General features: G+C 37.8%; 1 protein-coding gene across 4 annotated transcripts in view; it reads left to right on the top strand.

The window, feature by feature from the left end:
• Positions 1–17,530, top strand: part of trim33 (tripartite motif containing 33) — a 78,624-nt gene that overhangs the window by 42,162 nt on the left and 18,932 nt on the right. For 2 of the 4 annotated variants that reach the window (XM_062978672.1, XM_062978674.1), the window contains exons 6-12: positions 392–506; positions 2,157–2,303; positions 6,450–6,567; positions 11,322–11,569; positions 11,793–11,954; positions 12,469–12,669; positions 15,027–15,159. In XM_062978672.1, coding sequence (XP_062834742.1) covers positions 392–506; positions 2,157–2,303; positions 6,450–6,567; positions 11,322–11,569; positions 11,793–11,954; positions 12,469–12,669; positions 15,027–15,159 — 1,124 coding nt within the window. Of the gene's footprint in view, positions 1–391; positions 507–2,156; positions 2,304–6,449; positions 6,568–11,321; positions 11,570–11,792; positions 11,964–12,468; positions 12,670–15,026; positions 15,160–17,530 lie in introns of all 4 variants that reach the window. The other 2 variants (XM_062978671.1, XM_062978673.1) reach the window with 1 other exon arrangement.

The raw sequence follows: 17,530 nt of genomic DNA, 5'->3' as shown, positions 1-17,530 counted from the left end.
ATAAGCAGGCGCTCATGGGCAGTTCTTATCTGCTTCAGACAGGTAGCTGATCACATCACTGAGACAGGTTATAATTTCTAATACAGGATTCCTTTCAGCTAAATTTTACACAGTTCTAAATTTATCTATAAGATCACTGAAAGCAGTTGTATTTCACAACAGGTGAAACATAAATGTGTAACATGCAGAATATATTTACAAGCAGGTTGTTATAGAGCTTTTTGTGCAAATTAATAGAAGTGATTACTTATTATTTTATTTAATGTGCTTCTGCATAAATATTATTTATCATTATGTAAAGATGTTTACTTTAATAATGAATTGATATTTCAGACAATGAGTTTGAAGATGTTGAAGTGTTATTGGATGACCGTACATTTTTCTTTTTTAGGATAAAAGAAGTAAATGATACAAACAAAAGAGTAGAACAGGAAATCAAAGTGGCTATTTTTACCCTCATTAATGAAATCAATAAAAAGGGAAAATCTCTTTTGCAGCAACTTGAGGTATGACTAAATGCAAAACAAACGAGCATTGTATGGCCCTTAGTTTACTTGTATGAGATTCTTATCCAACATGTACTTACTGACCTGTTTCATGCATAATACAAAAACATAGTTTAACACAGTGATTCCCAAAGTGGGCGCTACCACCCCGGTGGGCGCTGCTGCGATCCAGGGGGGCATCTCTATTAGGAGATGGGCAGGGCCAGGGGAAGGGCGGGACCTCTTCCTAAGTGCCGGAGACAGGGCTGAGCACCTGAGGCATCTGTTAGGACACAGGGGGCGGAGCTAGAGGAGTTTGCGTGGCTTCTTCCCAAGAGCCTGAGACAGGGCTGAGAATCTATACCTCTCCTAAGGCGCTTGTTGGAACACAGAGGGCGGGGCTGGGGCAGGGGTGGGGCCTCTTCCCAAGAGCACAAGACAGGGCTGAGCCTCTGTATACCTCCCCTGAGGCGCTTGTTAGAATATGGGGACGGGGTATAGAGGTTCAACCTCATCAGGCACTTGGGAAGAGGCCCCACCCCCTCCTCTAGCCCCACCCTCTGTGTCCTGGCAGGTGTCTCAGGACAGGGATAGAAGCTCAGCCCTGCCTCAGAGCTTGTAACTCCGCCCATCCCAGTCCATTTGTGGCCCCGCCCACCTCCCTCTCCCCCTCCCAGCCCTGCATCTGGGACTAGGGGAGAGGCTTAGCCCCGCCCTCTTGAGCTGGAGCCACACCCACCCCTCAAAACCACACACCCCCTTTCCAGGGGGTGCTGAGTAATATTTTTTCTGGAAAGGGGGCAGTAGGCCAAATAAGTTTGGGAACCACTGGTTTAGCACTTCATATACAAGTAGTACCAGGCCTGGTGCTTGTTTCTACTTATACACATATAGTTTACTATTGTGCATATAAAGGACCACTGTTTCCTTCCCCTTCATATAGAATTGCTGACTAAAATATGTTTACATGAATTGGAAGCATTAATTCTAGAGTAATGGTAATCACAAATTTTAGGACTGATTTAATATCCTGGCTTTGAAGTGTACAGCTTTCCCCAGGGTGTCCCATTAAAATCTTATTCTGTGTTGAGTACTGCATGTTTTATTTTAAACCTCTCACTGGTGCTTGTTCTACTCTTTACATTTTAAGTCCTTTAATACCATTAAAGTCAGATTATCTTTTTCATCTTTTATATAGGACTTCCTTTCTCATGCATGTCCCAAAGCCTGTTAATAAAGTTTACCTTAGGCAAGAAAAGCTAGGTTATTTTCACTATTTGACTTTGCTTAAACATAGAAAGCTACCAATACTTCTTGATGTGTTACAACATATAATATTGTATAACATAGTTTTAATAATAATACTTCTAATAGTTTTCATACAGAGTCCTGGTAGCATACTAGTGAGACAGAAGTATGCCACCACCCCCAGTAAATGTAATTGGATATGATTAACCTTCATACAGCTATCTAGGATACCTTTCTTTCCTGCATAATGCTGAAAAATAAAATGTACTCGATAACAAAATTAAATTGCTGTGTATTATCATAGAAACACTTTACATGTGTCACTCTCTCCTGAATATCAAACATTATATGACTGCATTTTAAAATCCTTTCCCAAGTTATTTATTAATTTTAAAATTTTTATTTTTTGTGCTTTGTATTCAGGCTGTGACGAAGGAGAGGCAGATGAAGCTAATACAACAGCAGAATGATATCAGTGGTCTCTCAAGGCAGGTGAAACATGTGATGAACTTCACAAATTGGGCCATTGCAAGTGGTAGCAGCACTGCCTTGCTTTATAGCAAGCGTTTGGTAAGGAGCTTTAATTCTAACACAGGATAGATTTTATTAAATTTAGCCTTGTTGCAGATCCTTTAACTCTTACATAGAAATATAGAAAATCCTGCATCATTTGACGTCATGTCAACGTTTGCAGATAAGTACAGTCAGTGCAACCCTGCTTGTGGATGTTTTCACTGTATACTGAATTTAAGTTACTGGAAGATCTGTAATTAGTTGCTACTGCAACGTAGTGACAAATTTACTTAATTAAAAACATCACAATGCATGTTGTGAGCATTTCTGAATGCTGAAATAGTTTATGGGTGTTATGTTTGGTTCATGGCCTGTTTATTTGTATAGATAAGTGATGTCAAACTAGTCATTTGAATTCTTTTAAAAAATCATGGATTTAGAATTGATTTAGAATTGTTTGAAATAAAATTCAATGCTCTTTTAGTTACTTGCCTAGTCTATCATTAGCGATGTGGGCCGGAAGATTTTCTTCTTTTTCTCCATGATAAATTTTCCTTGACTTGTGAGCTGCAAATCTGTGAAACAGTTGATTGTACAGTCAAATGGGTTAACATTCAAAGTTGTAATTATAATTTTTAGACTATCCCTATAAAGCATATTTTTATGTTTACACTGTTATTTGCATCTGGATTGGAGGGAAGAGAGGTGATTAAAATCAAGTAAATATAATCCAAACGAAAATCCAAATGATGGATCTGTTCTGTCTGTGGAATAGAATTGTCGTCGTCTCACTCGTTCAGTCGTCTCCGACTCTTCATGACCTCATGGACCAGTCCACGCCAGAGCTCCCTGTCGGCCGTTGCCGCCCCCAGTTCCTTCAAGGTCGAGCCAGTCACTTCAAGGATACCGTCCATTCATCTCGCCCTTGGTCGTCCTCTCTTCCTTTTTCCTTCCATTTTCCCCAGCATCATGATCTTCTCCAAGCTTTCCTGTCTTCTCATGATGTGGCCAAAATACTTCAACTTTGTGGAATAGAACAGGAGTTCTTAATATATCTGATATACTTAAAGTAAAACCCAAATAAAGCTAAGCTTGTATGAAACCACCTGCAGGTGTTCTTCATGTGATCAGGAAAACAGGCATCAGTCATTCAGTTCAACTGTTTTAATCTATTGGGAGAACTTGAAGATACAGTAGAGTCTCATTTAGCCAAGCTAAATGGGCCGGCAGAAGCTTGGATAAGCGAATATCTTGGATAATAAAGAGGGATTAAGGAAAAGCCTATTAAACATCAAATTAGGTTATGATTTTATAATTTAAGCACCAAAACATCATGTTTTACAACAAATTTGACAGAAAAAGCAGTTCAATACGCAGTAATGTTATGTTGTAATTACTGTATTTATGAATTTAGCACCAGAATATCACGATATATTGAAAACATTGACTACAAAAATGGCTTGGATAATCCAGAAACTTGCATAAGCGAGGCTTGGATAAGTGAGACTCTACTGTATTTAGATACCATTTAAAAATCGGATTATAAATGTCAAAAAGTTGTTTTGAATAGATATGAATAAAATAAACTAGTTGAATTAGATATTGATTGGTGGGAAATACAGGTGTTATGCCTATACCACTTCTTACTACCTTGTGTCAGAACCAGCAGTGAACTGCTTGTGCTTTGATTACAATGCAAGACAATTCTATTCTGCTATTCTGTTAAATTTTTAGTATTGCAACTTGGAATTTGCATTCATTCTGAAAAGGATAATCACAGTTAATGATGTCAACGGTACTAATATTTAAATATTAGGAGTCTCTATCATAAAGAAATGACTTTATTTTGCAATATATTTTGATCTCTGAACCAAAAGGGTTTTTTAAAAATTAAATCATTATAAAGTAAGCAAAAAAGACACTTGCATAAAGGGGTAGTTTTTAGAAATGTTCAATGTTGCTATGTTTCTTTCAGTCAGTAATAGTGGCATATAGCACATTGTGCTTCGATCTCCCTTTTAAAGGCTTGAACCATCAGTTCCTACATTGTCATTTGAGCACATTTTAAATTTGTAGTAAATTCTTGGGATTATTTTGGGGAAGAGGTTTTCCCTAGGTTTCTTATCTTGATTTCTGAAATAATTAGAGAATACGGAATACACATAAATAATGTAAATAATGTGAATGTAAGTTTAACTTAAATCAGGAATATACAAAAATGCAGATGTTTAAGAGGGGTCGTGTGTATTTCAACATAACTAGAAAATTATGTTATACCTCTAACATTAAGTGTAGCATGGATCAAGTGTTTTATCGATTGCAATCAAATTCTTCGGTTGCATGGAAACCATCTTATTTTTTAAATATTTTTTTATTAGGGAAAATAAAAAAGAAGGGGGAAGGGGAATTTTTCTTTTGCAAGTAAAGTGGGAGAACAATAGAGATGATAGGATAGTAGGAAAAATCTATAAGGGAGTACAGTAAGTGTGGGTAGATGTTTCAGGTATGGTAGGTGATGGAAAAGGTAGAAGGGTAGGAATGGGACAAGGGGTAGGATGGTTGGGAGAGGGGGGTTCTTGACTTCCCAATCTTCATCTTTGTGTATTCTTCTAGTTTGTTGTATTGTTGATATTTATCTTTCTTTATTTTGTCCTTTCCTTTTTCTTTAGTCTGATTCGCATTCCTTCCTTCTTAAATTTTATTTCTTCATTGCTTAATTATCTGGAACTGATACATGCCTTCTTAGTCTTTGAACAATCTCCAGTCTGTTGGAGTCTCGGGTCACCCTGTGTGTTCTTTCATTAAAAACATTAATCTGTCCATCTCCATTATTTCCAAAATTTTATTTCATCAATGTGCAATACATGGAAACCATCTTAGATCAAGGATGGGCAAAGTATGTCTCCATCCCTTTTATATTACCCTCCAATCATACCAGGAAAAAAGGAATTTAAAAAATCCCATATCTAGCATTAAATTCAACAATACTAAATGCATGAAAACAGTGTGACTAGCAGTTTCATTCTCAGTTTAAATTCTAAATTCAAACTGCAAATCTAGCTGGTGAATCCAGTCCATTAGCTTGTTCATTGCTAAGAACTTTGCCTTTGCAAGCATTTCAGTGTTTGTTCATTGGAACAGGCAGTCCATAATTTTCCAGTTTTGCTGTTGTCTCTATTCTACTCTGCCATAGTAAGTTGAAATTCATGATCTCATGGTCTCCCAGACAGATTTAACATTAAATACCATATTCTACAATAAAATTAAGTCCCTCTATAATTTTATTTATTGCAGAATTGATTAATTTTAATCCTAAATAAATTATAATTAATCTATTGCTTTAAATATTATGATACATTATGTATTCATTTTTATTAAATTTATATCCACCTTTCTTTCTATATCAAGATTTAAATCCCTTTGCAGCACATACAGTTCCTTGCCCAGTTTCTCTTCTCAATCCCCATTCTTTCAACAGCACCAGTCAGTTTTTAAACTTCCTTTCCCTTCTTCCCAATCTGTCTCCTCTCACTCTCAGATTTAGCTGGAAAGCGGTTTAAAATCTGGCTGATGAAGTTGGAAGAACAGGAGATAGAGGAAGGAGAATTGGAAAGAAAAGGAATGGGACTAGGAGGTAGACGGATGGAAGTGGGGTTCAAATCTGCATGACCCTGTTGGAAGGACAGGATATTGAAATCCATAGGTAGAAGGGGTTTAAAATCTGGATGGATGTCACTGTTGGAAGGATAGGAGAGGGTGGGGGGAGGGGTGGATTTGGGAGGCAAAGGAGTGGGGGTCAATGGGCTGGAAAAAGGATTAAAACCTAGATGGTTCCACTGTGGAAGGACAGAGGATTGAGACAGATGGGCTGGAAAGGAATTTCAAAATCTGGATGGCACTTTTGGGAGGAGGGGAGGAAGAGAGGTGAGGAGGTCAAACTTGTTAAGTGGCAGCTACGAACTTGAAAATAATGAAATCTTCATAAGAAACCCATGAATACGTAACATCACCTGTATACCTGCATTTTTGAGATTATGTATTTGAGGAAATAAATTGTAATTTAGGTTAGGGTGTGTGTGTTGGAAGTGAGAGACTTATCCAGAGACCATCCAGTAGATGACAGTTTGCATGTTGTTATTTCAGCTTCTTGTTGCTTTTCTGCACAATGCCACCACTAATCAGAGAGTGTTTGTCTTCTCACAGATCACGTTCCAGCTGCGACATATTTTAAAAGCACGATGTGATCCTGTCCCAGCTGCTAATGGAGCAGTACGCTTCCATTGTGATCCCACATTCTGGGCAAAGAATGTAGTCAACTTAGGTGAGAGGGTGTTCTGTTTCTGATAAGTGGCATCAAATTATCTGTAGACTGCTACTAAATCTTTGGTAGCAGTTTAAATGTCTTTGTGCCAGGGGACTTTCCCACTATTCCTCCTTTTCAGCTGCTGCTTCGCAATCCCTCCAAAAATATGTTCCTGAAAGTTAGCAAAGCCTTCAGAACTGTTCTTCAGAGGACATGAGGTCTTGTAGGGGCAAGACTGACAGTCCTTTGTGTGCATGATTAAGTGTAATCTGTTTTCTTGTGTTGGGGGATTGGGTCAACCCAGTGGCTTTGTTAGGTATCAAGACACTATGCATTTGTCTGCTGCTTCCTGATTTATTTTGTTCGTTCTTTGCATGTTACTCTTGTATGTAATAATATAAATGTAATGTATGAAATAATATGAGAATTTATATAGGCCTGAGATGTAAGGATCAGTATAGGGCACTCCCTGGAATAACTTAAAAGTCTCTTAAGTATATAGAGAGGCTTAGAGTTAAAATGGTTTTTCCCGTTTTCACTCCAGCAGAAACTCATTTTATTCTGGTGGCAGTCAGTCTTGAGGTTTCCCAAGCTTCAGGACAACTCTTTGGGCATCATGAGGAAATGCTTCCAGAAAATGGGAGGTATTAGAAATCCCTACTACACATGCAGAGGTCACCATACAGCCTATTGGATTAGGGATATGTAAAATAAACTGAAGAAGGCCTAGAAAGACGTAGTGGAAGCTCCTTCTTTGGAGGCTTTTAAGCAGAGGCTGGATGGCCATCTGTCAGGGGTGCTTTGAATGCGATTTCCTGCTTCTTGGCAGAGGGTTAGACTGGATGACCCACGAGATCTCTTCCAACTCTATGATTCTGTGATTCTATAAAAACTATTTTGGGGGAAATATTTTCAGAGGAACAGGAAAAAATGTATTTGGCTGAAATTTTTTGGTTGTTACATAATAATGAACCACATTGGTAAAAATCAATATCAGGAGAATTTTGATATCAGAAAAAAACATGAATATTACTGTCAAGTTCCTAACTACATTAAACTATTACAGGAGTATATTTTATTCATTTGTTTATTTATTTTTGTTGCCCTAAATGGTACAACAGTATAGATCTTGATTTGAGTCGATTTCAGAATTATAGCACACCAAAATGAATGAAAAATTAAAAATTAAAACAAATTTAAAATATGAATACTAAAAGAGCACCTCATGAGCCTCATGGGACCTCTAATGGTCCTAGACTCTCATGTTTTCATGGAAGACATCAGAAAAAAATGTTGAGAGAAGGAGCCTCAAATAAAGGCAGTTCATTTTTTACACTTCTCACCGCAACCTTCCAAAGTCTGATGAAAATCATCTGAAAATAATGTACAGGAAGTGAAACCTGGAGGCAGACTTCTGATCAGTACTTGAGATAATAGCTTGGTGAAATTTTTTATAAAAATCATGTTTACTAATGGCAAACTAGAAACTCCTGATCACAAATAAAAGACATGTGATTCTTTATATGTAGGAAGCATAGAGACATGTTCTTTGGAACTTAAAACCTGTTGCTTATTGAACAATTACCTTTCTTGCATTCAAAGGAAAATAAATAATTCAGAACAAGAACTGTTGCAATATCAGGCATTTTCGAAATACTTAAAACTAAAAACATTCCAATATAAGGAATATTGGACTTAACATTCCAATATAAGGAAGACTTTTAAAACACTTAAAATATATATTACTTATACAGGTATTCCTGGTAATATGCTGCGAAGCCCAGCTTAGTTTATTTTGTGTTAGATGTGTGTTATACAGCACTTTAAGTGCATTTATGATAAAATATTTGACAACAGTTTTGTTGCAGGAAAATGGTGCTTTACCTTAAGAATGCCCTCTAGGTAGGGTTTCTTTTTCTCATCAACTGTCTGCATAGTGAATAGAGGACATCAAGTTAGGAAAGGCTGCTTTAGAAGTACATTAGAATAACATGAGTGTAGATTTTTGTGAAACCCACATTTGGACTCCCCAATATATGTGTGACTGCTACCTCCATATGCAAAGCAGGGTTTTATTTTACTTTAGTTTCTTATTCTATGCCAGGGGTCACTGTAGAAGATTCTACAAATATCAAAAGTTGCTTACCTTTCATAGAGTGGTCTGTGGTTTGAAATGTGGAGTTACAAATGTTGTCTATACTGAAGCTTTAGTAATCTTTTATGTCTGTTTCAAGACATAAAAGTGTTCAGTCTGTTTCAATTGTATCATTTCCCTGCTCAGTTTAGACAAATCTAAACTAAAATTAAAAACATTATGTGTTTAAATAGAGAAGTTTTATTCACAAACTGGTTGCAAAACTTGTTTCTATTTTTTAAATAATAAAAAATACTCATTGTCTTAAGACCAAGAATACATGTTTGTTAAGAATGATTAGACCCCCCCCCCAGCTTCTTGCTGTTGTGCTGAACAAGGGATTGTCTTTTAGCTTTCACTGATAAAAATGGAAAATAACTCTAGTCAGTCACACGTAGTCAGTTACATGTATGTAGTATGTAGTTGTATGAAAATTAATACAGTGTTGTAGGATGGTTTATAATGGGAACTGTACAGTCTGAAAATTAGAGCAGTATTGGAGATGTTCTAAAGATGAATGAAATCCATTTATGTATGAGCAGTTGTATGGAAATAACTAATATAACGTACTTTTGTTTCGTAAAATAAATACTTGTGTATAAGTTGACATCACATTTAAGTCAAGAGCAGATTTTGGGACCAACATTATGGTTTTTGACCTGTCTCTGTTAGAGAACTAGTACAAAGACAGTGACAAGAGGCAGAGGCTAGAAGCACTCACATCTCATTACCTCCCTTTGCCCAAACCAGAGAAGAAGGGTTACTTTTTATTCACCTCCTTTTTCTTCCATAGTGTCAGGACCCAGGCTGCAGAGCACCAATAACCATACACAGTGGCCAGAATCTATCTAATATCTTTATTAAAGAAATATATAAAGTCAATAAAAACAAGTGAAGAATATAGTTCAGAAGCAGACCTTTCAGATAAGGTCAAATATAGTCCAGAAATGTATTGTCCAATATAAGATATTAGAGTTCAAAGTTTTAATCCACTTGACCGAAACACACACTTGCCAAGCAATAGTGTGGGGAAATAACAGAGTCTTTATAGTCCAATGAAGCTTGACAACAAGGCTGGAATTAAACTTGATTCTTGACTTGATCCAAGACTTGAAACGAGGCAAACATGAAGCATGAAACAAGGTCCGTGGCAAAACGTGAGACAAGGCAAGACTTGAAACTTGATCCGGGAAGCAAGGAACTGGGATTACGAAGTCTACACACGATCTCTCTCCTCAAGCTGATCAATTGACTCCGCAAAGTTTCCCTGGCGCTAAGCACCTATATTGGGTCTCGTTTTCCCGCCAACAGAACTCTTTCCCTAGAGAACGAGAAGTGAAACCCAATTCTGTCCAGATGCATGACTCCTTAGAATTTCCCAAGGGAAGCAGACCTAATCAGCCATTTGTTTGGCAGCGATTCTCAAGCTTCTGCGATTAGCCTCTCTGACTCCTCTATCTTTGGTATAATTGTCCCTCCGGGAAAACGGGGGGGAGTTCTGCCCAAGGCCTGTTTGGCTGAATTCTTGAGGGCAAACGTCAACATCCTGCAGGTGGAGAGGCTCTGGCTCTGGCTGAACCGGCGAAAATCCCATGTTTTCCTCTTCGTCTGCCACAATAGTACTAGGAACAGGACAAGGCCCATGAGTCATCACACATAGTGAAATAAAATGTCAACATTGGGGGATCCCAAAATGTGGCGCACCTACCATTCGATTCACTTGAGGTAGAACAGAGTAGTGCCGGCCATTTTTAATAGAGCCTTACTGTAATCTTTCTGCAAGTCTTACAAGATTTGTAGAGAGATTGTCAAGCCTCATGAGGCTTGTACATTAAGAACCTATTAAAAATGGATGCTGCCACCCTGCTCCACTTCAAGTGCCCAGGCTTCCAGGGAGTACAAAATATTTCCAACATTGAAAAGTTGACAGTTTTTTTGGATTCAGATTTTTATTAATTTAAAAAAATTATACTCACATATTTATTTATTTATTTATTTATTTATTCTTCGAACGTATATGCCACCACTCCCCTAGGGCTTGGAGCGGCTTCCAAAACAGACTAAAATCTAAAACAATTTAAAAACAGCAATAACATAAATCAAAAGCCTGCCAAAACAGGTGTGTCTTACATGCCCTGCGGAAGGCTGATATGTCCTGCAAGGCACGAACTTCAGGTGGCAGGGAGTTCCAAAGTGATGGCGCCACTGCTGTAAAGGCTCTGTGTCTAGTTGCTGTTAGGCAGAAGATCTTAAAACTAGGAACTTCCAATAGGTCTTGGTCCTCAGAACGGAGGGATCTCTGGGGTTGGTAGGGGGTGAGGCGGTCCCTCAGGTACATCGTCCCCAGACCATGTAAGGCCTTAAAAGTAAGTACCATCACTTTGAAGGCGATATATATGGTATATGTATCAATTAACAAAAGGAAGGGATGTATCACAATCTGTACCTTGTGTGAAGCAAATAAGAATTCAAAATAATTTCATATCTATTAACTTTGCAACTGAAAGTATATTCATTATGCATTTTTATGATGACCTGTTGTTCCTGTAGTCAGAATATGCAACGCATAGACATTTTAGATTGTTAATATTTAGTTAAAGTAAAAGCCTGTTGTTGAGCTATCTTTTCTCTTGTTTAGGTAACCTTGTTATTGAAAATAAGCCAACCCAAGGCTACACTCCTAATGTAGTAGTGGGACAAGTTCCCCCAGGAACAAACCATATCAACAAACCTCCAGGGCAAATTAATCTTGCACAGCTTCGGCTCCAGCATATGCAACAGCAGGTGTTCGCACAACAAAAGCATCAGCAGTTACAGCAGATGAGGATGGGGCAGCCTGCAGGCCCGATTGCTCGCCAGGCAGGTCCACAGATGCTGCAACAACAGGCAAGTGTTTTTGTGGCACTCATTTTAGACATTCAGATAGACCTCTAGCATAGAAACAAACAGATTAAACAAAATAGAATGTCATTGCTGTTTGTTTTTAGAGAAGTGAAAGGTGGCTAACTTTCACTTTTGCATAAATTACAACAATGTATTCTGTTGGAAAAAAGAGCTTCTTCTTTCTCATCTCAAGAGTAAGAGTTTTAAAATTCATAATGTTTTGTAGCCTCCAAGATTGATAAGTATGCAGACCATGCAAAGAGGTATGAATTGCGGTGCTTTCCAAGCCCACCAGATGAGAATGGCACAGAACGCAGCTCGTCTCCCAGGAATCCCACGTCACAACGGGCCTCAGTACTCCATGATGCAGCCGCACTTACAGAGACAAGTATACGCTGTGTGCACATTTTGTTTCCCACCTTTCATTTTAGCTCAGTTTAGGTCAATTAGAAAGTGAGAAATCATTTTCAAAAGTATAACTTAGTATTTTTTAATGAATGTGTTGTTCACTGTTAAGGAAACAGAGTATAAGATGATTGTCACACATCTTAAGATTTAACAGCAACATGCAAGTTCATGGGGTGTCTAAGGCATTTGTAGAAGAAAGTTATTTTTCATAATTCCATTGCCTGTTTGCTGGCCACCAGATTGTGAGAATGTTTGGACCAGCATGTCAATGTGAGGATCTTTGGTTCAGTCTAAGGCAGAAGAATGCCCAATAAACCTTTTGACTTGTTATTTTAAAAAAAGGAAAAGTTGAAATACACAATGTATTTACACTAGAATTATCAGGAGTAGAGACTTTCACTAAGAAAAGGAACAGGCTTTCAAAATATAGTTTTACACGTGAATTAGATTGGCCCTTCTGCTTTTATCTTAATAATAATTCCTTTTTTTGTCAGCATTCAAACCCAGGTCATGCTGGTCCCTTCCCAGTTGTTTCAGTGCACAATAATACTATCAATCCAACAAGCCCTACAACAGCCACCATGGCCAATGCGAACCGTGGTCCAACAAGCCCATCTGTAGCAGCAATAGAGCTTATTCCCTCTGTAACCAACCCAGAGAATCTACCTTCATTACCAGATATTCCTCCCATACAGGTTAGTAAAGTATATTAAATATTAAATATCATATTTACATTACAATTCATAATAGTATCAAAATTACAGGGTTTTTTGTTAATGTCAGGAGCGACTTGAGAAACTGTAAGTCGCTTCTGGTGTGAGAGAATTGACCATCTGCAAGGACGTTGCCCAAGGGATGTCCGGATATTTTGATGTTTTTACAATACTTGTGGGAGGTTTCTCTCATATCCCTGCATGGGGAACTGGAGCTAACAGAGGGAGCTCATCTGTCCTCTCCCCGGGTTGGATTTGGACTGGCAACCTTAGAATCATAGAATCATAGAGTTGGAAGAGACCTCACGGGCCATCCAGTCCAATCCCCTGCCAAGAAGCAGGAAGATAACATTGAAAGCACCCCTTTCAAGTTAGCCGTCCTGCTGGCACAAAGGTTTAATTAGTTGCACCACCGGGGGCTCCTGAAATTACAGTTATGAAGTAGCAATGAAAATAATTTTATGGTTGGGGGTCACCACAACATTAGGAGGAGGTTGAAAACACTGTCTTAGACAAAAAATAAGGTGGTTTGCCAGTTCCTTTTTCTGAAACACAATTTTACTTGGACTCCCTTCCAAGTATTAACCAAGGCTGTTTATCTTCCAGGATCAGACAGGATCTGATGACTTTAGGATATTTAGGAAGCAAGTGTACATATCCAGTGAGCATTTCATGGAGAAGGAAGGGGCACTAATGTTATAATTTGTCTCTATTTAAATTGCAAAGAACCAATTGAAAATAACATAGTATTGTTAAAAGAAGATATATTTTATCTTTTAAAAGAAAAATGCTTCTGGTGATGAATATACATTAAGACGAATGAGTGGAAATACATTACATTTTATCTCATCCAGTTCAGCATTCTGACTTGGAACCTGGTTCTTACCCACTTTAGCATGAATGATTTTATAACATGTTATTTAGTTTTATAACATGTTATTTATAACCTAATTTTAGATACTTGCTTAATTTTTTTCTACAGAGTTGAATATCTTGAATAATAATAAGAACAATGACAAAAACAACAACTTTATTCCTATATATCAAGCCCTAAACGGTTCTGGCCCAATCTACTTGTCCGAACATATCTCTTCATATGAGCTAGCAAGATCCTTAAGATCATCTGGAGAGGCCCTGCTCTCAGTCCCGCCTGCTTCGCAAACGTGGCTGGTGGGAATGAGGGACAGGGCCTTCTCGGTGGTGGCTCCCCGGCTGTGGAACACCCTCCCTAGAGAGATCAGAGAAGTTCCAACTCTTTTAGGCTTTAGAAGAGCCCTAAAACATGGCTATATGCACAGGCTTTTAATGAATAAACAATAAAGGTGACACAGACTGACCTATGGATAAGGCATGTGGTTTTCGGATAAACGGATCTGAGCATATGTATTTTTAAAATTTATATACTGTAATTTTATATTATATTTGTTTTTAATTGATTTTATGTATTGCTGATTGATTTTGTATAGGCATCTAATTGTGCTAGAGTTGTAAGCCGCCCTGAGTCCCTTTGGGTGAGAAGGGCGGGATATAAATATTGTAAATAAATAAATAAATAAATAAATATACTGCCACCACCTCCCGAAGGGACTCAGGGTAGCTTACACACGGCACAAAGTGCCAAAAACAGAACATAAAATAAAACACAGTTTAAAAATACAGTTGAATAAAACATAGATATATTATACAACAACTAAAAACTCAATTAAAACAGAACTAGAATTGCATGTTCATTGTTTCCTTGATTAAAGCCAAATAGCCAAATAATATTTTGAACTGTTTCTGTTCACCTTGTTAATTAGGTCTTTAAAAATTACAGCCTTTTCCACCTGGCAGACCTGTATCATTTAAAAAAAAATGGAGCTATGCTGTTCCTCTCTGTCTACCTTCTTTGCTCTTTATTTGAGAAAAGTAACTAAAAGCTCTAGTACCTAGGTAAGGGAAATGATGTGGAAATATATAAAGGAAGCATGAAATGATCATGATAAAGGTGAATAGACGTTATGTAGATTATAGCTGGTTTTCTAACAGAGAAGACTTAAACGTTTTTTTCTTGAAAATCATTACATTTTTAACTTTTGCAGACATGCTAATATTCTGTGTTAAGGCTGTTGTTTGTTTTAGTCATTCAGTTTCCTAGGCTCCTTGCTTTGGTAGACAGGGATTTATCAAAGAGAAATATGGCAGAATGGAACATTCAGTTGTTTGTTTCTCTCATTATATGATTCAATACTAGTCCTTAAATATCCTTTAGTGAAAATACAGCTGATTTTCAAGCTGTCATTTCTAGAATGCTGTTATTAGATTTGGCAGAATCATTATGTGGCTCTCCTTTATTTCAGCTGGAAGATGCTGGTTCCAGTACCTTAGATAATTTACTAAGCAGATATATTGCCGGCAGCCATTTACCACCACAACCATTAAGCAATATGAATCCTTCCCCTGGGCCCTCAGCACTGTCTCCAGGCTCATCAGGTAAGTTGGGAAGAGACAGTGGGCATCTTAATTTTTCTTCTTAGAACAACCAGCATATATCATCAGTTGGTAGCCTCTATATTAATATCTTAGTGCTATCGAAATAGGGTATTGACTTTAATATTCCCAAGTCTTTTTTATTTCCAGGGCCATTTCCCAGAATGTAGTGGCAATAATACCCCTTTGTCAGGACCCAGGCTACAGAACACCAATAACCATGCGCAGAGGCCAGATTCTATCTAATATCTTTATTAAAGAAATATATAAAGTCAATAAAAACAAGTGAAGAATATAGTTCAGAAGTAGACCTTTCAGGAAAGGTCAAATATAGTCCAGGAAAATAATGTCCAATATGTGATATTAGAGTCCAAAGTTATAATCCATTAACCGAAACACACACTTTGCCAAGCAATAGTGTGGGGAGATGACAAGGTCTTTTAGTCCATTGAAGCTTGACAACAAGGCTGGAAAACAAACTTGATTCTTGGCTAGAACAAAGACTTGAAACGAGGCAAACAAGAAGCAAGAACAAGGTTCGTGGCGAGGTCCGCGGCAAACGTGAAACAAGGCAGGCTTGGAACTTGGTCCGGGAAACAAGGAACTGGGGTTACGAAGTCCACACACGATCTCACTCCTCAAGCTGACAAATTGACTCCGCAAGGTTTCCTTTGCGGCAAAACTCCTATATAGGGTCTCGTTTTCCCGCCAGAAGAACACTTTCCCTGGAGAACGAGAAGCGAAACCCAACTCTGTCCAGATGCATGACTCCTTAGAATTTCCCAAGGGAAGCAGACCTAATCAGCTAGTTGTTTGGCTGCGATTGGTGACTGCCTCTCCACTCTGGAACTCCCTGCCCAGGGAAGACAGAATGGTCCCCTCCCTGCTGTCCTTTTAAAGAAGGTTTTTAAGATCAAGGGGTGCTGTGGTTTTAAAATTTGAATATGTTTTTAATGGATTCTAACTATGCATTTTTAAATACTGTTTGTATTTAATTCTGTTTTGATGTTTGCATATTTTATATATTTTAATTATATGCTAATGCTTTTATGTTAAGCATTTTTGAGTCTCCTTCAGGACAAATTACCGTATATACTCGAGTATAAGCCGACTCAAATATAAGCCGAGGCACCTAATTTTACTACAAAAAAACTGGGAAAACATTGACTCCAGTATAAGCCAAGGGTGGTAAATTTCAGAAATAAAAATAGATACCAATAAAATTACATTAATTGAGGCATTAGTAGGTTAAATATTTTTGAATATTTACATAAAGCTCAAATTTAAGATAAGACTGTCAAACTCTGATCAAATTCTCATCTTCTTCAATGTAAATGTGTTTATGTATCCTTTTAATAATAATAATAGAGTAAAATAATACATGTAATAATAAATAGAGTAAAATAACAAATGCAATAATAATAATAATAAGATCAGAGTGAAATAATAAATGTATTAATAATAATAATAAAATAGAGTAAAATAAATGTAATAGTAGCAACAATAATAGAGAAAAATAATAAATGTAATAATACCAATAATACTTGAGAAAAATAATAAATGTACCATATATTCTGGAGTATAAGCTGACCCAAATGTAAGCCAACTAGGACCCTCACCCGAGTATAAGCCGATGGGGGCTTTTTCAGTCTTAAAAAAAGGGCTGAAAAACTAGGCTTATATTCGAGTATATACAGTGAGTGGGGTATAAATAAATACAATAATAATTAACAACAACAACAACACATGTTTTGATGCCTCAAATGTTAGCCTTGTTTATGAGTATATTTGACCTGCTGGTTCCAAAAATGACATCAGCTAGAATCATAGAATCATAGAATAGTAGAGTTAGAAGAGACCTCATGGGCCATCCAGTCCAACCCCCTGCCAAGAAGCAGGAAATCGCATTCATAGCACCCCCGACAGATGGCCATCCAGCCTCTATTTAAAAGCCTCCAAAGAAGGAGCCTCCACCACAGTCCGGGGGAGAGAGTTCCACTGTCGAACAGCCCTCACAGTGAGGAAGTTCTTCCTGATGTTCAGGTGGAATCTCCTTTCCTGTAGTTTGAAGCCATTGTTCCGTGTCCTAGTCTGCAGGGCAGCAGAAAACAAGCTTGCTCCCTCCTCCCTATGACTTCCCCTCACATATTTGTACATGGCTATCATGTCTCCTCTCAGTCTTCTCTTCTGCAGGCTAAACATGCCCAGTTCTTTAAGCCTCTCCTCATAGGGCTTGTTCTCCAGACCTTTGATCATTTTAGTTGCCCTCCTCTGGACGCTTTCCAGCTTGTCAACATCTCCCTTCAACTGTGGTGCCCAGAATTGGACGCAGTATTCTAGGTGTGGTCTGACCAAGGCAGAATAGAGGGGTAGC

Source organism: Anolis carolinensis, chromosome 4, assembly GCF_035594765.1.
Source record: "Anolis carolinensis isolate JA03-04 chromosome 4, rAnoCar3.1.pri, whole genome shotgun sequence".
In the NCBI taxonomy this organism is placed as follows: domain Eukaryota; kingdom Metazoa; phylum Chordata; class Lepidosauria; order Squamata; family Dactyloidae; genus Anolis; species Anolis carolinensis.
The sequence above is the reverse complement of the archived record's forward strand: the minus strand, read 5'-3'. Positions and strand labels throughout refer to the sequence as shown.